The sequence below is a fragment of the Choloepus didactylus genome, chromosome 5 (assembly GCF_015220235.1).
Source record: "Choloepus didactylus isolate mChoDid1 chromosome 5, mChoDid1.pri, whole genome shotgun sequence".
Taxonomy (NCBI): Eukaryota; Metazoa; Chordata; class Mammalia; order Pilosa; family Megalonychidae; genus Choloepus; species Choloepus didactylus.
Genome location: NC_051311.1, coordinates 30238360 through 30260346, shown reverse-complemented (window position 1 = coordinate 30260346; position 21987 = coordinate 30238360). Strand labels below are relative to the sequence as shown.

General features: G+C 31.8%; 1 protein-coding gene across 2 annotated transcripts in view; it reads left to right on the top strand.

The window, feature by feature from the left end:
* Positions 1–21987, top strand: part of UBE3C (ubiquitin protein ligase E3C) — a 182202-nt gene that overhangs the window by 51503 nt on the left and 108712 nt on the right. For both annotated transcript variants that reach the window (XM_037835725.1, XM_037835724.1), the window contains exons 6-11: positions 200–357; positions 3786–3939; positions 4311–4531; positions 5058–5212; positions 7533–7720; positions 17649–17735. In XM_037835725.1, the coding sequence (XP_037691653.1) occupies positions 200–357; positions 3786–3939; positions 4311–4531; positions 5058–5212; positions 7533–7720; positions 17649–17735 (963 nt within the window). The remainder of the gene's footprint in view (positions 1–199; positions 358–3785; positions 3940–4310; positions 4532–5057; positions 5213–7532; positions 7721–17648; positions 17736–21987) is intronic.

The window sequence follows — 21987 nt, the reverse complement described above, 5'->3', positions numbered from 1 at the left end:
AAAAATAAAAATGTGAATGACAGAATGTTTAATCATTTTCCTGCATGTCTTTTGAATCATGCCTATTTTTAGAGATATTCTACTACTAGAACAGAGTGGCTCTGACATTTACCATGGTGAATGACAGTAATTTGATGAAACTGTTGGTAACATTTGCCATCCAGTAAGTGTGTGAATGATGCTTTTTTTGTTTTTACAGTTTACTGCAAAATTGTAATGATGACAATTTGAATGTTGCACTTCCAATGAGAATGCTTGAAGTATTTTCATCTGAAAATACTTATTTGCCTGTTTTACAAGATGCTAGCTATGTGGTGTCAGTAATTGAACAAATTTTGCACTACATGATTCAAAATGGTAAGTAGTAAGTGAGTTCAGAACTCTGGATTGGCATTACTGTGTGAAGTTATCATGGGCCATGATGTTCTTTGGAGTTAATACAGTTACTCTAAACAAAATATGCTTTTGTAGCAGAAGTATTATGCACTATGGAGGGAAGCACTTATTTAATCTCTAAAGAGATTTCTTTTGCATGGAAATGAAGAAAATTAATATAAACTTATAGAAATTGGTCCAAGTAAGTACTGTATTCAAATATTTGTATCTGTGTTGAAGCAGTCAGTCCATAACTGAGCAGGAATGCATCTTACTATTTTATGATAATCCTTGAGTTTGTATGAAAGATAATTCTTTTGTTAAAAATAACACAAATACCTGAACTAAATCATTTGGAGAGCCCATATATTAAAAAGTAAATCTTATTTTTTTTTATTAAAAGAGTGATAACCTATCATATTAGTTCAATAGAGAATAGGATGCTTAGCGTATTTTAATTTTTTTACTGACGTAGCGTTAAAGCATTAATGCATTGCCACTGTTCCCAAAAATGATTGTGCTGCATCAGATATAATAATCTATATCTGAAGTTCCTCTGATGGCACATAAGTCATGCAGTTTTGGAGAAAGACTATGAAGTGAACAGTTTTAAAATCTTTTGTGATAACTTGAGCAAAACAAAATAAAGCTAAAATTTTAAAAATCTTACTCTCAATAATCTCACAGGTAGAAAGCCAAACACTTTGGGGCTCCTGGACTCCAGCAGTGTTAGTAAGCATTAGAAAAAGAAGTCATAAAAGGAGCTATAAGTGATTGTAGAAAGCAATAAATACTGATAAAAGCATAAATAATTTTGCCTTAGTTTTTGTTAAAGCGATGGACAAATCCAAGTTAAATTTAGTTGATTTAATTCTCTGCATTAAAACTGTGAAAACAAGTTTAAAATTTCTTGAATCTTAAAAAGGCCAAGTTAACCCAAGTCTGTACTTCTCATAAAGTTGAATTTGATCAAATCTCTTGTGGACCAGATAGCTATTTCCTTACACTTTTTTGTGTACTCCAAAGACCTTTGCTTAATATTTTAATAATATTTTTAAATGACTTCCAATGGTTTTTCTTATGTCTGGAACTTACAGAGAGACAGTTTTCAAATGCAAGTATTTGGTTTTTTTGTTACTAGGTTTGTTGTTAACTGCAGATCTCAACTCCAGCTGTGAAGTGTTTAAAGTACTATTTATTGGAAGTCTGATAGCGGTTCCTTAGATTTAAAAAAAAAGTTTATTAAAAACTTAAGGCAACCACTGAGTTAATTAAAAGAATATTGAAATTCGTAGAAGGATTTGATCTTTTAAAAAACAAATTGATGGTAATTAGAAATGCTTCATTTTGTTGATTTACGTATCTTGATTTAAGACTAAACATTAGATGAGAAATTTTTACTTTTCCTATTTTCTAAAAATGTAAGGAAGATAACCAAGAAATATGCATTATTTTGAAACATGTCTAAAAATATGAAATGCTTGAGAATATTGTATTCGAACTGCTGATTCCAGCATCTGTTGCTTTATAGCATGTTCTGTGATAGCTGTTTTTCAGTTGTTTGATAAATTATTCCTGATATTTATTAATCTATAAAATTTTAACATTCTATTTGTAAATTATAGTCCATGTATTTTAACTGCACATGGTATGCTATGACTTAACATGACGCTTTTTAATCATTGCAAATGAACTGTAGTTAATGCAGTAGTCATGCTGTCAGTTAATCTCTTCAATTGTTAATGATATACTTTTATATTGTGAATTTTAAAAATTCTTGATGTATTTATATCTTTTCAGTTTTATAGCAAAAGAGCTTTCATGCTTCCTTGTTGAGTCACTAATAATCAATATAGTGGGTTAGAATTGGGGTAGTTGCAAAGTACGTCCAATGATAAGAGTACTGAGTATTTATTGTTCGGTAATCATAGTTTAATTGCAAAGATATGTAGGACTATTTTCAAAAAATGTCATAAGGAAATGGATTCTATTTTTAATGTGTGCCACCAGAGATGTTAACAAGATACACCTGAATGTTATTATTATTATTTTGTAATAAATGGGTAAATATTTCTAAAAGAATATATGATTTGGATCATTGGTGTTAACCAGAGTTTATATTCATTGTACATCTAAAAATCCCATCAGGAACCTAGAAAGAAGGCCTTAGTAAAGGTTTTAAAAGTTGTTCTGCTTACATAGACGTTGCTTTTTAAAAAATTAACTTTCTCAGTGCCCAGATTGCAGACTCCAAGTATATTGTTTTCCTGTAAAAGGAACTTAAGACACCGTGGTGAAAAGGCTGATTCCAGGTCAGGGTCAGGAAATGTAGAAGATGAGACTGGAACATTTGGTCCTATCAGAAAGCATAGAAGCTCTCACTGACTACTTAGACTCAGGAACCAACCTGAAGTTTACTCCCACTGGTCAAAGATGAGACATCGTGAGCCTCTCTGAGAATAACTGCAGTGGATTGAAGTATATCAAATATGTTTAAATCCCTAAGTTTAACCATGATATTTGAAAAAAGAAAACTATTTGAATATTTGCATACCAATGAACCAATTCATTATTTTAAATATTGGCAAATAAAAGGACAGAATCTAGTATTCTGAATTATTTGTACCTCAGAGTAACCAAGGGGTTGAGGTGAAATTTCTCCTTAGAAAAATACACCAGTTAATAAATTCAGAAGGAGTGAAAGAATTGGAATATTACCATTTGTCAACCTCTAATGAATTAGTGGTTCTAGGCACCAATCATTAACAGATGCTAAAACTATTGGGTGAAAAGTTGTTGAGGATAAATTCAAGGGGAATAAAAAATGATGTAGTTTCAATTCTGTAGTTAAAAAGAGACTTGAGAGACAAAAAAATCACAATATATGGGCCTTATTTGGATTCTGATTCAAGCAAACTGGTTAAATTTATAACTTGAGACAATTGGAGATCTGAGCACTGATTAGATATTTTTGATGATAAGGAATGACAGTTTATTTTGTCTGTGATAGTGGTATTTAAAAAAAAATAAAGTCCTATCTTTTTGGAAATATATTGAAATAATTACTTCTTGGATTTCTTTCAAAATGAGTGAGGATATAGATAGATAAATGCTGAAACAATTACAAATGAAATTACATGATATCTTGGCTATGGCTTCAAAATGAAGGGGAATGTAGAAGACACAAGATTGGCCATGAACTGATCATTCTTAACTTTAGATTTTGGGTACATGAGATTTATATACCCTTTAGCTACTTCTATATTTGTTTAAAGTGTTCCTTATTAAAAAGTTAAAGAAAAATTAACTTAAATTTAGACTTACAGAGATTTGTAAAAAGCATTTAAAAATTAATGTTTTTTTCCTCAATAAAGGTACCAAATTTTAAATGTGTTTTTTCTTTCTTTTAGGGTATTATAGGTCTCTCTATTTGTTAATTAACAGCAAGCTTCCATCAAGTATTGAATATTCTGATTTATCTCGAGTTCCTATAGCAAAAATTTTGCTAGAGAATGTTTTAAAACCATTGCACTTTACTTACAACTCCTGTCCAGAAGGTGCAAGGTGAGAATGGAAAAGTGTTATTGATTTTATAATTTCACAAGATCTGTATCTAATGATAACTTTTACTCAGGATGCCACTTTAAATGTATATATTTTTACTTCATTATTGTGTTTCAGTTTAGAGAAAACTATACTTTTTGCCTCTGGCTCTCACCTTAATCTAAATTTATAATTTTGATAACCTGGTTATTTTCCTGCTTTATAGTAACCATCAAAAGATACATTTGTGGTAGAGTTATTGTAAACTGCTTAACTTTGATTAGAGTTGTAGGTTATCTATTTGGAAGGATATTTTGAATGTTAATTTTATTCAGTAATTTTATGACTGGTATGTCCTGATTTTGTAAAAAGGTTCCATTTTTCTTTTTCAGGCAACAAGTTTTTACAGCCTTCACAGAGGAGTTTTTGACATCACCTTTTACAGATCAGATTTTCCATTTCATCATTCCAGCCTTAGCAGATGTACAGACTGTTTTCCCTTATGAACCCTTTCTGAATGCACTGTTGTTAATAGAGAGTAGATGTTCAAAAAAAAGTGGTGGAGCACCGTGGCTTTTCTACTTTGTTTTAGCTGTTGGCGAAAGTTATGTGGGTATGAAATACAAGATATATTTTAACTGAACTCATATATAGGTAGTATTAGATAAGTAAGGAGAAGGCAAAGCAGTGGTGAATTTCATATTGTAAAGATAGTCTTAAGGGTGGGAATTTCTTGGAAAAGTGCATTTGCTGAAGGAGTATGGTCCAGGTAGTGTCCCTGGTGAACGTTTTCAGGCATGATTAAAAAAAGTCTGGTCTAACATACATTTTTTATAAGACGATACAGATGAAAAAGAGAATGTTAGAGTTAAGTGGAGAGACTTAGGTGAGTTAAGTGAGGGCAGAAGTGTTTTTCCCACTTGTACTGAACTTACTGAACTGTACTGGGCCTATTTTAGAATTATAACTTCTTCCTCCAGTATATTTTAATACATACATATAGACATGAATTGTTAGAATTTTACAATTAATAATTCTGGTCAGAAATGTCTCTCTGAGTGTGAGAAAAATGGTACCTGGGTTTTCCAGTTTTTAAAAATTTTCTGTTAAAATGTGTTATAATTGATTGTTTTACAAAGGGACCCTCTCTGAGGAAGGACTGCTAGTGTATTTGAGAGTACTTCAGACCTTTCTTTCTCAGTTACCGGTTTCAACTGCCAATGCAAGCTGTCACGATTCAGCCAGTGATTCTGAAGATGAGAATGAGGAAACAGACAAGCAGACAAGCACTCCTGTAAGCACCTGTGTCCCTGTGTGCAGTGGGTGGATTGCACTTGTTATCTAGATTCATCTGATTTTGAAGCAGTTTTTTTTTTTAACATTGTGCATCTTTATTTTTAATTATATAAATAATACATTATAGCGTTCTTGTTGTAAAACACTCAGATAGCACTTCACCTCCCTCAAACTCTCTTCCTAGAGATTTGAAATATAGTCTATCATTTCTTTTTCTGCAGATATATATATATAGAGAGAGAGATACATAGTTTTGTGTGTGTTTTTTAATGCAAAATAGAGTCATACTGTATATTAATTTAATCATTTACTTAGGAAATATTTCCTAAAGGTGAAATTGTTGGGTTAAAACATTAAGTTACTTTTTTTTACCCTGTCTTGTGAATACTGAATAATATATTTTATAGTTTTTGCCAGTTTGTAGATGATAAATGCTATGATTTATTTTTAAATTAATTTTAAGTACATAATCACATATTATTTTGAGGGACCCCTTTGGCCTCTTCTTGATTACCATTAAAAGTTCAGGGTTTATTTTGTAGGAGAAAATAAGCTTTAAAATTATGTATGTATATACACCCACACGTATTATTTGTGTGTTTTACATAAGTGATGTATCTGTAGCTGACATTTTTTCTCTTAAGTAAACAATATGAAAAGAAAGAACAAATTAGTCATTACCATGGCTTAAGGTTTGGGGGAGAGTTTCATTACGAAGGGGCAAAATTGGATTTTGTGGGGGAATGAGGGAACTGTTGCATCTGTCAAAATTCATAGAACTATATGTCAGAAAGTATGGATTTTACTGTATGATCAAAAAAAGATGGGATTCTCTAGATAGTATGTAGGGGGAATTTTTTTTTTTTCAGAAGTAAGTTAATTTTTTAATATGAAATTACCTTCTAGAGAATTTGTGAAATTAAAGCTCTTCTTTGTATCCATGTGAGGATGAGGCTATCAGACTATGTATGTTTGTATGAGAGATGATAGAAAGTTCTTTCCTCACTATGTACACAAAAACATGATACTAGCAGGATATGAAGAAAAATGAAGACAGTCTCTTTTGCTTGTGATTATACTTTTAATATTTAAAAAGTGAAATCAGTTTACTGATTTTTTTCTTTTAATTTATACCTATGGAAAGTTATGCTGTACTACTTTTCCTTTTTTTTTTTTTAATACATGAAGGTTTTAAGATCTTTTAGATTTATATAATTTTATTCTTTCATTTCTCTTCTGTTTTTCATTTATTCTCTTCACTTTTCCCTTACTTTGAGTATTATACCTTCTTTTCTGTCTACCATTTGGATTTAGGACTCATGACTGAATTGTGAGTCAGGTCCTCACATGATTGGTCCCAAATCACTTATTTCTGAATCATATCTTTTGATGTTTATGTTTATATATTACATTTCCTTTCTATGAAACTTAAATACATAGAACTTAATTTGGTTGTATGATTTTTCCAGGGCCAAATTTCACCATTTATATACTCTTTTGTCCTTTAGATTTTCTGTATAATGTGTTGTTATGTTTATCTATAATTTGTTTTTAAATTATACACTAAAAGATAGTAATACTAGTGTAGTATTCTTTTGTTGTAATGTACCTTTATTTGATACATCTTATTTAATCACTCAAATTTAAAGATGGAATTAATTGCTTTATCTCTAAAGCAATATTTTATTTTGTAGATTGTTGTAAACTATTTAAATTATATCCTTTGGTTAATACCCCAAAGTGAGTAAACGGCATAGAGATTAACTGACCAGATTTTATTCAGTGAATCAGCTCTTCTGCAGAAATGATTGATATAAAGTGGTAGATATATTATGTATATCATTTGAGTATTTTGAAAAGTTCTTTAATATCCTCACGTATTTTACTTTAACTGTGATCTTTCAAATAATACAAACTGGAAATGTCATCAGATGATAATACAGTTTCATATATGATACTGTCTTAATACAACTTGATCTAAAAAATATGAAACAAATTTTTCTTAAAATGTAAATACTGAATATGTTGTCACATCAGAAGGCAAAAACTGAGTATTCACAGTTCCTGTGTTATCATCTTGGGCAAAGTTGTTGACTAATATGGGTAGTGCTCATGGATCTCTAGAGGATCTTAAATTACTTTAATGGATTCATTAGTAGGGATATTGATATGTTCTGTGGGATATCAGTAATTTTTAGATAATACCTATCATGAATTTTCACTTGAAGGGAAAAAGCAATTTTATGTATGTTTTAGTGTAGAGATGAGTTCTAATGAAGCATAGTTAACTTAGACTAATCTTTCTGGTATCTTTTTAGGAGGATGGTAGATTGACAATACCTTATATAACTGAGGAATGTCTGAAAAAGTTGGATACGAAACAGCAGACAAACACTCTATTAAATATGGTATGGAGGGATTCAGCTAGTGAAGAAGTATTTACAATGATGGCTTCCATCTGCCATACACTAATGGTACAGCATCGAATGATGGTACCTAAAGTCAGGCAAGTATATTTTAATATTAAATGAACAGTGAAGTGCTAGTAAAAGAAAATACGCTTTCTTCCCCTATGATTTGCTTTGATCTCAATCTGTATGTATCTGTTTTATCCTCTAGTTTCTGATAGAATATGATATAGAACTATTCCAGCCATTTCAAGCATTTCATAGAAAACTTGTTTTGGGTATTTTTTCCTAAACCAACTAATATGTTTGAGTCCTTTCTCTGGCCTGAGAGGCTTTGAGGTGTCCTAATGTGTGTTAAAACAATTAGAATCATATTTCTGTAGTCTGTTGGTAATGAAATAGGAGTTTAGTCTTAGCCACACATTTTTTTTTTAAATTCAGTTTTGTTGAGATATATTCACATACCATACAATCATCCACAGTGTGCAATCTGTTGTTCACAGTACCATTATATAGTTGTGCATTCATCACCACAATTTTTGAACATTTCCATTACAGCACACAAAAAAGAGTAAGAATAAAAGTTAAAGTAAAAAAGAACATCCAACACATACCCCTCATCTCTCCCTATTATTCATTTACTTTTTGTCCTCATTTTTCTGTTCATCTGTCCATACACTGTATAAAGGGAGTTGGGGCCACAGAGTTTTCACAATCACACAGTCACACAGTGTAAGCTATATGGTTATACAGTTGTCTTTAAGAATAAAGGCTATTGGGTTGCAGTTCAACAGTTTCAGGTATTTCCTTCTAGCTATTCCAATGCACTAAAAACTAAAAAGGGATATCTATATAATGCATAAGAATAACCTCCAGAATGACCTCTTGACTCTATTTGAGATCTTGCAGCCACTGAACCATCATTTTGTTTTCTTTCTCTTCCCCTTTTTGGTCCAAGAAGGCTTTCTCAATCCCACAATGCCAGGGCGAAGCTCATCCCTGCAAGTCATGTCCCACGTTGCTGGGGAGATTTACACACCTAGGAGTCATGTCCCACATGGGTGGGGGGAACAGTAAGTGAGTTGACTGCCGAGTTGTAAGCTACCCATTTTTAAAAGTTAGACTCATGCCTGCATTATAGAACCAATATATTACAAACCTTTTTAGTTTTTTTTAATAGCAGTCTTTTTATCAGGTTACCCTTGACAATTTACTCTTGCTCTCTGAAATTTTCTTTTGTTTATTAAAACTTTGAAGTAAACTTCTGGGTGGAATAAAACAAAACATACAAGATAAAATGTGTCTAATTTGTGCTTGCGCTCAGATAATTGGGACAATGATATTGAACTATTTTCTTTGCTATTTTGAGTGGTAATTTGGTGGTTTCTTGATCATTTAGTAGAGAACTTTAATAGGGTATAGTGCAAAAATATTTGGTTAGTTTAACTAGGAACTAAGGAACTTACGTCCTACACACTGAAGAAAGATGCCATTTGTCAATAATTAGGTCCTATGGTTATATCAGATGATTTATGTTACCAGCAAATAATTGTGTCTTTATAAAATGTCATCCTATAACATGAAAAGAGCCCTTCCTTTGGGTTAGGAAAGCAGTCTTTGAAATGAAATGTAAGTAAGGAAAGCATAATCATTTGAAACTGCCTTGTAAACAATAATGTAGCCAACTAATTAGGTGCTATCTTAGTTCACTGGTGTTTATTACTATTGGAGGAAGTAAGATGTCAGTGAAACTGTGATCCCTCGATTAGGTAATTAGCTCTTTGTGGACTAATTGCATTAGAGCAGGATGTGAAATCTGAGGATAGCAACTGAACTGGGACTTTTGCTTTTATTGTCATAAAAAGTCCATTGCTTTGTATAGTAATTACTGGATTTAAATGCATCAGTGCTCTGGTCTGAGGTTTACTAGCGAACAGCTTCCAAAAGGTGCTTAATGAGTAAAGAGCTATATAGGTAGCTTTAATTTTATGAGTACAGCATCTGTTTCCTCTAAGAAACTACCCTAGGAATTTTATTTATGGTTTAAATATATTAGGTTTTAAAAAAAATCTTTTTATTTTAAAATCATTTCAAACTTACAGGACAGTTGAAAAATAACTTATTAGGTTTTAAGCATTTAGAATGGTTTTCATAGCTCATGAAAGTGCAAATAGGCTTATTTTAGCTGTTGTTGATTTTAAATGCTTTCCGTTTTAATTTTTTTAAAAAGTATTTAAAAGACAATTAGTAAATTCCCTGTCAAAGTCTCAACTCCTTCCTGACTAGTATTAGTAACTCTTATTTTCAGGGTTAGGGTTTGCAGTTTTAATTTCTATTTAAAATTAATTGTCAGGATGTATAAAGGAATAAGGAAGGCTCTCTTTATATTGATATGGAAGATTTCTGAGATAAATATTTAAGTGAGAAAAGGGAGATACAGCACGATGTGTTTAATATGTCACTTATTTTGTAAGAAAGGTGGAAAAAATAAAAATGTATCTTTATATTTGCATAAAGGAACTTGGAAGAATATACAAGAAACTATAAAAGTGATTACTTATGTATCTGGGATGCATTGGAGAGAAAATGGAAGAGAAAGTGAGCTTTTAACTCAATATTTCAATTAAAATATTTAATAAATATTAATTATCTGATATTTGGTTTTTTAATTAAGTGAAGGTATTTCACTTAATTTTTAAAAAACAAAGTAATAAATGAATTGTTAGCTCCTTTTATAAGAGGACATTTCAAAAATCTTACCATCGAACTTGGAAGTCTGAATAAATAATTGGATTTAAACTTACTTTTTTCTTAAGAAACATATTCATAATTTTAAATTATGCATAAATAGTAACTGGTTGTATTGTGAGAGGAAAAAAAAAAAATGAAGGTACTATCCCAATATCTAGAGAACTAAAATTAGAAGGTAGGATATTTAAGTAGGTACCTAAGGATAGCCTGTTTGAAAAACTTAAACCCAGGCGGACCTAGAATTCTTAGTGGGTAACATTTTACTGTTTTATTTGATGAATTTGTGATCATAATGTTTGAAAAGTCTAAGCTCTGAAATGAAGAACATTGCACCTGTTCATTGTCTTCACTTCTGCTCACCCCAATGTTGGTTGCCTCTTATATTGCTCAGTTGAAACTGCCCTTGGCAATTTCACCAGTGACTTCCATATTGCTCAGCCCAGAATCTTTTCTTAGTTGACACCTTTGTGTGATATTTGACATTCCTGGTTATTCCTTTCCTGAATCTCTTTCACTTATTAGTTTCACAAATACTGTGTTCTCAGGAATTTTTGTTTACTTTTGGGCCTCTCTTGCTCTTTTCATGGGTTCTCCTTTTTCTATCCTCTTTTTCTCTTTACTTTCTGTGTTTCGGAGTTGCCTAAACTTAGAATTTTTTTTCTATTCAGGTTTTCAGTTCTTTTCCATTCATTTGATTCCTTGGTGACTTCTTCAATACAAGTGGCTTTAACTACATTCTCATGACTCCCAAGTTTGTATCTTTAGCTTTAAATAACTTTCTGGTGCTCCAGACTCTCATTTAACTTATTAGGATATGCCTTCTAGGACCTCTGCTCAAATTCCTTATTTCCTGTCTAAATTTGAATTTAGCATCTTTCCAAAAAACCTGCTACATCTGTCTTGGTGAACGGTACCATCATTTACCTAGTTGTCTGTGCCAAAAACCTGGGAATCATGCTAGTTAGAACTGTTGTGTCCTGTATGGTAGCCACTAACTAAATGCGGCTGCTTAAATTTAAATTAAAATTAAGGTAAAAACTCATTTCCTGAGTTGCACTAACCACATTTTAAGTGCTCAGTAGACGAATGTGGCTAATGGCTACTATGATGCTTATTTCCATCATCACAGTAAGTTCTATTGGACAGTGCCCTTTAGGGTTTAAGATTCATACCTTTCTCAGTAATTCCTCATGTGCATTCAGTCACTGTGATCTCTCAGTACCACATTCTTTATGTTGTGTTTTACCAGACTGAATTGTCGAAAATATAACTTTGATTATTTCATTCTTCATTCTCTTACTTTCAGGAAAAAATTCAAATTCCTTAGCTTATTCATTTGTGTGGCAAGCATCCTTTCATTATTGAGCATTTGGCTACCTCTCAACTTTATTTCTAGCCACAAAATACTTATTGCCCCAACCATACTTAATTACTGGCATTTTCTTGGTCCCAGTGTGCTACTTTTATACTTCCATTCTGTTTTATGCCTCTTTCCTTTTGTGTTTGCTAGTCCTGCTCTCCAAATTGCATCTTTCCTCCTGCTCGTCTTTTTTGCCTAAGTTGTCTGTTAAGATTCAACTTAAGGGTATCATCTTTCAGATGTCTTCCTTGAGTCTGTATACTGTGGTTTTACCTGTAATACCAACTTCCAATAAGATTTTGATGTTCTACAAGTTTTTATTTTATGGTAAATATTCCATTTTAGAGTACTGATTTTAAGGAGATAGATTTACATCTAAGTTGGCGTCCTCTTCTAATTTGCTCCATTGACAGATCTAAAAGCTTTAAAATGGAATAGTTTTTAGCTTTTGTTTTAGTTTTGGCAATTGGATTTTAAAGACAGTGTTTTTGTGTTCGGGAAATTTGATACAATTTGACTATAGTTTTCATGTAGCTACATCAAATCATGAAATGTCACAAATGAGTTTTATTTCAACACATGCTTAATTTTTTTTTACCAAAAAGTAATAGAATGAACCAGCTTAATTGTGCCTTTATGTTAATCATTTTAGATATTTAGAGAATTGTGTGGCCTGAAAATGTTGTGCCATTCCCTCATCGTTTTCTAAGCATTATTAAGTATGCTGTGATAATGAATATTCTTGAGTTCTTGATTTGCAAGTTTGTATCTCATATGTTAATGATTTTTGGATAGAATGGTTATGCAGATGACTTCAGTGGAGAAAAGTATAGATTTATGTTTCATTGTGTATGCAGCATGTAATACATGCTGTTCATGATTTTGTAAACAGTTTTTTTAAAAGTAGTATTTTAGAAAAAATATTGAGAAAAAGATAAATTTAGCTCTGTGTTATCATGCTTGCTTTTATTATCAGTGGTTTTTTCAGTATAATTGATAGATTTAATCAGTTATAATTCATATTAAAATCTATATTGTTTCATAAAAGTTAAATAACTGATGAAATTTTTAATATTTCAACACAAATAATCTTATTAGATTGCATTTTAAAATCATATGTAGGGCATAACCTAATTGGCAGTAGTTATTGGTAGCACATCCAATTAATAAAGTAGGTTTACTTTAGTCAAATTTAGCAGTATGGTAGAACTTGAAACATCTAAGAACTTTCTATACATTTGTCAATGATACTTGATTTACAGGAAATATAAGTAAACTTGGAAAAAGCACTCACAAGCATACTTTGTTTCCTTTTTCTTTTATGCTTGCTTTTAAGAATAGTGTTAAGAACTAGTAAGGGAGGGGAAATAAGGGGTCCGAGGTAATGAGTGTTACTTTCCCTCATTTTAATATAAACTGTAGTATGAGGAAAAGGATGTTTTTTGAGTCTGTTAATTTTATACTTAAAGAAAATCAATTGTCAGTAAAAGGGGAATTATCTATTTAAACTGGTTATGGTTTTACTGCTGGAATGTTAATTTAATATAGCTCATTACCTAATGCTTGTTTTCTATTAGCTCTTGGTTTGTCTGTGAAAAAAATTTTGGGCAACTTGTCTCCAAACTGAAACACGTTTAAAATTTTCTATTAAAGAAATTTGGAATTTGTTTTTCAACCTGGAGTTATCTCAGAGGCCAACTATTATATTTCTCTTTTAAGGTTGCTTTGCCAATGAACTGATACTTTCAGCAGGAAAACATAAAGTAGCACATTTGCACTTGTATTCTAGAGGAGTAGACTGGGTCATTGGATGGTGGCTGGCATGTCATATGTCTTTTACCTGTGACACCTTAACATACAAAGGAAGTATCAGAGAATGCCTTGGTATAGTGACCTTTACTGCCCTGTGTGTGAGCTGGTGTCTTCCATTGTGTTCTCTTTACTAAATTTAAATAGTCCCTGTAGAAAACCTGCCTGAATTTATGACTTGGGTTGAAAATGTTGCCCCTTACTAATTAATTCATAGGGTTGTTCCAGCTAAATAAAGCTTAATGGATAATTTTTAATGTATCCCAGTATATGGAAAGAAATATATTGCTTCTTTACCTTTTAGAAGCAAAACCCCAAACCAAACAACCTGTAGTAATTTATAAAAAAATTTTAATAATTAGGTTTGTTATTGCCTATTGAATCTTTGATTAATTTAGTGAATATAATTATTTCAAAGTTAACTTGAAATATAACTTCTGAAATATGTGGCCATGAAAATGGTATTGCAGAGATAAATATATATATTTACATGGAAAGATGTATATTATAATAATAATAATAAAAGTAGAAAACTATTATAAGAGAATTATTGAAAGAACACATTTTTATTTAAACATATACACACAAAGTATATGGGATTAAATGTTACTAATGTTCTTTTACCTTGTTTGTATTTTTCTTTCTTCCTTTTTTTTAAGGAAAAAGAATAAAAGAAACACTTATTGAAAATATGTGATTTTTCAGATTTTGAATTACTGAATTTTAATATTTATATTTAACATAATTTTAAGAAACTTTGATAGCAGTTAAATTATACTAGATAATACATTTAAAAAAAAAACTCAATTGAAGAGAAATAAAGCAAGCAGATATTCATGTTTTTCATAGCCTGTTTCTTATTCTATTTTCCATGTGGCTGTTTGGGTGTCCTTCTCAGCTTGTAAAACTCCATCAAAGCAGAAAAAAAAAAATTTAACCTTTTTTTTTTCTTTATTTATATAGTAGGCATATGGTAAGCATTTTAAATATCTCAGAGATGGGGTATGTATTATCATTTTGTAATACAGCTCTAGTTTTCAACAGTACAGTCAGTTTTTGAAATGAATTTTACATGACAATTAATAGACTTTAAGTCTTTTTTTTTTAAGTGAATTTTAAATGAAAATTCACTTGGACATCAATGACAGGAAGACTGCATACTTCATAACAGTTTAACTTATTTCCTGAAACCTATTGTGTTATTTTCCATTTTAATTATTCCAATAATAATTGTTTTTAATTTCTGAATTTAATTTTGAGATTGATATGCAATTGAATTTTCCTATGGAATTAGTGTAGTATTGTTTTCTACTTTGTCATAGTATATACTTGTGCCAAACATAACAACACACAGTTTCACAGAATCATAAGATTTTTGATCTGGGAAAGACCTTAGAATTGATGCAGTTCAACCCCCTCATTTTCTGATGAGAATGGATTGCTTTAAGCCTACAAGACATCTGAAATACTAAAAAGTCTTTGTGTATATTATAAAATCTGTTTTCTAATTCCATAGGACCTGGCCATGAAATAGAAATATTGTCCAATAGGAGTAAATTAATACATCAAAAAAAGGGATTTTTACCCCAAAAAGAATGGGCCAGTGGAGTGAATTATTTGGAAATGTGGGTAAATTTTTCTTCTGGGATTAAATGGAAAGCTTGAAGTGTATAAAGATTCCAGTTTGTTAGTTACCCAGAATATTACTAATCTTCTTCCCAGAAAGATTAATTATTCATTGGTTCAGTGGGCCACCTGTGCATCAATGAAATTCAGAGTTATGGGGCGTTGTGGTAACATTGTCAGTCAACATTAACTAAAGAAAAGCCACATGTCTACTATATAATCTCTAAAAATTCTGGTCTAGTTCATTTTTGAATATAGTTATTTCCGGTCTTGGCATTTATATGTAGAAGAATAAAAGCTAATTTACTGCATATTGTATTTGTCAATACATATTCAGTGTATACAAATACAATTATAGGTATATAGATAACACTGTACAATCCTGAGTTTAGATGGTTAATGATTTGATTCTTACCTAGAGTTCTAGTCATTCTAAATCTTTTTCTTTAGTGACCTAAGCCTACTACATTTATGACTCTGTTTCTCTTTGCCTGAGTTGCCTAGAAATCTGCAATTTCTTCTACTTTGCTGTTTCCACTCCTTTTGAAAACTTGACCAACCAAGGGTAGAATTTGTAACGTTCCATACTCACATAGTTCAGCATTTTCTGAGTGTCAGCAGTGGACCAGGAATTTCCTAGATCTTGAGAATGGAATAGTACATGCACAGAGTATCTCCTTCCACATAGAGTTAACATTTAATTAAGGAGAGAGATATATAATGTGTCAGTTGGTGATGAGTGCTCTAAAAATAAGGCAAGATAAAGGGATAAAGAATGGTAGGAGCAGTTGTGTATGTTTGCTTTTTTAGATATAGTAGCCAGAGAAGCCATCCTTGATAGATGATATTTCAGCTAACACCTGAAAGACGAACATGAACCGGCCATATGCATATCTGGGGGGAAGAAGACATTCTGGGAGGAAGGAACAACAGATGCTAGGGCTTTGAAGCTGAAGTGTGCTTGTTGTGATTGAGGAGCAGCAATGAGTCCACTTTGGTGGAGAGTGCTCTAGGTAGTAGAGGTTGGAGTTTAAGTTAGAAAACCAGACCTTCTAGACCATTAGTAAGACTTCTGTTTTTACCCTGAAAGATATATAAGATACATTGTAAATAGTTGAAGTCATATCTTTTTTCACAGTAATTAATTCTGTAGAGAATTCTGGTACACAGTTTTGATTTAGTCAGATCATCGGATTACTGCTAATAGCCATTTCTCATGAAAGGAGCTGTAATTGGGCAAAAGAGGTCATTGAGGCTAATCCTCTGGGTCTAGGAACCACATGGTTGAATACATAGAACAGCCCACCATTATTAAGGAGCCTGGGATCTAGTACTTGCCCTGCTGTAAACTGGCTTTATAATCTGGGGAGTTAAACATGCAATGTGCCTCTTTTCCTTGTCTGTAAAATAAAGGGATGAAACAAAATATGGTCTCTAAGGTCTCTTCCAATTTGAAAATCTACTCTGTGTTAAATTCAGCATCCCACAAAAAGTATGTAACAGTAGATATGTTGATATTTTAAAAAATGGGATTCTGTTCTTAATATATTGTCTTTGGATTGTTATTCCAGGTTGATTCCTTATATATTCTCTAATTCCACAGTGAAAACTTTTATATTCTTTAGTTATGCTTACTCAACCAACTTTTTGTTCTAAGGTGTTTCTCAAAACCATGTTTTCCTACCATCCTGAGCCTTTTCTTTCTTTTTTTTTTTTACTGTTATTTAGTTTCATATGTTTGAAATTTCATTTTGACTCCTGCACTTATAATTATTTATGCAAATTTTTTCTGAAATAAAAAGGTTATTGGTTAAATGATTATAACATTGTGACTAGGAAGTATATCCTGTTACAGAAATGCAGTATACAACATAGTTAATTAAAAGTTAAACTTTACCCTTTACTCAAAAAGTTCTTTAGTCTTTTTAATTAAATTGATTTTACAGAGGAAGGTTTTTTAAAACCTTTAAAGTATATTTTTATATTTAAATTATTTTTGAGAAATTAGGTATCATAAAAGAATATATGTTTATGAGTTTATTTAAAGAATGGTGACCTACGATCAGTCACTAAATACTTTAGAATTTAGATGTGTATTATTAAAAGTAATAATTTTGGTAATACATAATAGTGTACTCTATAAATATATTAAGGTATATTAGTCAGAAGGGGAGCAAACAACTTGTACTTCAAAACAGACTATAGTTATATCTTTTTAGATAGATCTCATAACACTGTCTTACGGCTTTCTTAATGCTCTGTAACAGTAAAAGCAGAATAATGCCTTCCAATAGTTAGGGTGCAAAGAATATTTGTCATTTGTACTCATCAGACAACCTGTTGTACAAGCATGCTATTACTTAGGGGTCTTAATATGTATCTTTTGAAATTTGCCTATTCTCTTGAGACTAAAGTTTTTTTTTTTAGAAGCATACTGAGTGAATATTTGCTTAGTATTATTTTTTCTCTATTCTTTTTAGGCTTCTCTACAGTTTAGCATTTAATGCCAGGTTTCTGAGACATCTTTGGTTTCTAATATCTTCTATGACAACACGGATGATCACAGGGTACGTGTTATACAGTCTTATAAACTGAGTTTACGGGCTTGGAAAGTGACAACCTAATAAAAAATACTGTAAGAAGGTGTTTTTAAGTACTACTTAGACTTAGTGTGTTTCATATTAGAAGAAAAGTTCTCGATGCTCTCAGTTCCACCAAAAGAAAAATTAAAGCCCATTATTAAAATCATCTAGCTATATGTATTATTAAGAGTATGGCTTTATCTGAAGGTAAATTTGTTTTTAAAATTCTAGTCATTTTTTGAAGACAAGAAACCTGAAATTTCTTTGCTCCAAATGACTTTCAAATGCTTTTGATAGTGAAAATATAGATTTGAATCATATTTAACACCATACAAGTATTTAAACAAATAAAATGATGTAGAAATTACTTTTCTAAAAACCTTTTTGATGTAATTTGATTTTTCACATATGAATCATCATATAACTTGGAGACTAGAATCTTTAATACAGATATTTTAATTGAATGTATAATGACCAGTGAATTTCATTTTCAAAAAATTTTTCATGTTAAACTGACTTGGTGTATTACCTTGTTGTGGATTTCTCCTCTGTCAGAAGTCTCAGCTAATCCCTCTATACTGTAATATGAAAAGTGTGTAACTCAGTTAATTGAAGACTAACCTTCCAAAAAGCTACTGAATATGGTGTTAAATATAATAGCAATAGTAACAGCAGTCACCATTATTGGCAACATGCTATGAGCCAGGTTATCCCATAAAATAAAGGCATGTCTGGGGTTTTAGGGGCAAGAATTTAGGAGGAAGTGTTTTTTGTTTTTTTAGGGACAAGAGGCTGGAAGAAAGACTGTACTCATCTGCAGTCTAAATTTGGTCTGTGACATTTTAGATGGAGCTGAAAAACAAGTGTTGAGATTTCTAGATCTTGAGCTTTTCAGTGACGTTTGTAGAGAAAAAGATCACATTTTAGTGCCTTTGTATTAGTCAGCCCTTGTATGGTTGTAACCAATGGCTGAATCAGATGTGCAAAACTGTTCTTACTAATAAAAGGAAAATGTCAGTTTATTGATAGTTATTTTGAATTGCTTTGATATTTTTTCATTTACTCTTAACGAATCTTAAGTGAGTAAAGGGAATGTTTACGATGCCCCTACAACTGATGAAGCCCATAAAGATTAAGTGATTTATCTTATATCAATAGTGAGTACCAGAAATAGAGATATGAGAGAAACCTAGAATAACTTAATGTCTAGAAAAATTCTTTTCTATCCTTTAGGTTTCAAATTAAAATTTAAGGGTTTAGGTGTTTCTTTTTTCATATTTTTGCATTTCAGCCACTTATGACTGTGTCAACCTTGGCTTCCATGAATGACAGGTTTGTTTAGGGCAAAAGGAGATTGGGAATTATTAGGACAGGAAATTATCATTTACCTATAAGCTCCAGCTTAGCAACAGAGCTACTATCATAGTTCTGGCTGATAATTGCTTATTTGTTTATGGCATTTGTCTCTTGGTGAGGAAATGGAATCATGGTGTGTGAAAGAAAAATGGGATAGTATTAATTATATTAAATTATCAATATTATTTGATAAGTTGGTAAAGTTTATACAACTGCTTTTTTAAAAAGCTCATTTCTTATAAAAGGCAATTTGAGAATTTTAGTTTCTTTTTACTTAATTTATTAAAGTATTTTGTCTTAAGCAATCATAATAAAAAGTGGACAATACAGATCAGAACACACTGAGATATGATTAAGTGGGTTTTTTAAAAAGTTATAGTATTTATGCATATATTCCATGAGTAAATATCTACTGGATGTTTACAGTGTTTGTTGTATTGTTTTAGGCGCTAGAGGTATCACTGAGTAAAGTCCCTCAAGAATATTATAGTGCATTAACACAACCCTAATACATATCCCACCATATTTACTTTTGGGACTAAAATTGAAAAGGAAATGAAATACTGTTCTCTGGAAATGACATTGAGTTTAATTTGAAAATAATTTCATAGGAAGACTTGAATAGCTTTAGTGGGCATAGGGATATCAGAGGAATATGTTAAAATGAAGATTCTCTTGTCCTACCCAAGAGATTTTGATTCAGTGATTTGGAGTTAGAAAGTAAGGAATCTGCCTACTTGATTTTGATACAGATGGTTTATGACCACACCTTAGAAACACCATCTGTTCCTTGCCCCAGTTAAGCAGGACCAGATTTAAACTATCTCCAAACAGATAGCAAGTTTTTCAGTTTATTGGGCATTTTGCAAATGAAAATTTTATTAATTTACCTAGATTTCAATATTTGCTATTGAAATTAGCTAGTTTCCTCTTTGTCAAAAATGAAGGAACACACAGTCAGCTGGTTACTATTTTCAACTAGACATCCCTTTGCCAAAACTTAACGTATATATGATTTGCCCATATGCCATCTGCTTATGGAGTGAACATCATTATTTACTCAGTCACCTATAGGCTAACATTGTTCGTATTGTTTTTAACTAAATAGGGAATATTTTGATTGTATATTGCCTTTTAATGTGGTCATCATAATAACTCAGGTACTAACCCATTCCTTTTCACATCAGCAAAAGTAGTAAAATTTCAAACTTTTCTAGATGAGTAAATTTAAAGCTTTTTTAGGCAAGAATCCAGTCAGCAGAAAGCTTATATAGAAGAAGAGAAGCTACTTAAGTTAAGGGGGAGGAAGAGGGGTGGCTCCCACAGAGGTACAGGGTGAAACTATTGTTCTGAGAATATACACAGAGGTTAGGGATTTGCCTGAGGTCTCACTGATGGTCAGTAATTCAGCCACCTCTCCAGAGTTATGTATCAGTGTCTTTTCCATTACAGTAAATTATGGACTTTTTATTTGCACATAAGTCTTTGAGATTGACCTGTTTTCAGAGGAATATTTAAGTCAGTGTTTATAGCGGAGAGAACAGTCAACAAAGAATCAAGAGACTTGTGCTTCATTTACTGTCTGGCTGGATGAGACCATAGGCAAATATCTTGACCCTTCTGGCTGATCAGATTTTCTGTCATTAAAGTGAAAATGATTAATTGCTTTTGTTTCCTTGCAGAAATTTAAAGAAAACAAATAAGTTAATGTTTAATTGCCCTAATCTTTTTTTAGGGATTCACATATAGGAGTTTTGTGCATACTGGCATATATGTGTATAACTGATGGTGATGATTTGCTGATGGTGGTGGTGGTGGTGGTGGTGATCATGATGATTTTAAGTACAAGCATTATCTACAGGGATAATAGCTTAAAGCTGATTTATCACTTTTTCAGATTCAGGAAAACACTTTCTCCATATTGCAACTGGTTAACTCTACTTATACTATGTAAAAAAAATAATCCCCTAAATAGTATGTGTTCATCAATATTATCTATTATTTTTGTAGTTCTGCATTTAGTGACAAGGGAACTGAATGGTACAGACCATTATTTTATTGATATCAACAAAACATATGACATTGAATTTTTTTTCTTCTGTATGTCAGCAAAATTTTTACTGAATACCACTGTGTGGATGGTCCAGTACTAGGCATGGTGGGGAGTAACTCAGAAAATAGAAGAGGGTTCCTGTTCTCACAGGACTTGGCAGTTTAAAAGAAGCAACTGTTGTGCAGTTAAGGCAGCCCCCATGCCTCTTTTATCCTCCACATAAACAGCCTTTTTCTGTCATCCTGGCTTTGGCAATGAGGTAGGACAGTTGTACTTTTGTCCCTTTTTGTATATCCTTTTATTTTGGATGGATAGCTTTCATTCATTAATTCATTCAGCATAGTGCTAAATGCTAAGCACTGGGACTACAAATATGAATAAGGCATATTCAAGAATGTGTAGGGATGTCGGGCATAATAATGTTTCTTTTGAGTGGGAATGGAGCTCAGGGCTGCAAATCCAGTTTCCTGTTTTCATAACATCTTTGATGGCAGTGCCCTACCCTGAGCTATGTATCAAAGAGATCTTAAAGGTCCGTGTAGTTCAATGAAGCTTATCAAAGCCCCAACTAGTAATGAAGAGTACATCTGCCAGGCCTTACCTTCTGCTTTATTCTCTTCTGTGACTTCTGGCACTGGTAGGCAGCTTGTTGATAATTTATGGATTCTCACTCCTGCTCAGATTTCATCTAATATGTACCTATAATTTGCAGAAATTGGTACTCAAAGTGTAATCATAAACAGAGGGGAAGATAACATGGTCATCTTGCCACACAACATCCATTAACCTAGGATTGACTTGACTTTCTGTAGAGAACTTGGGGCTTTA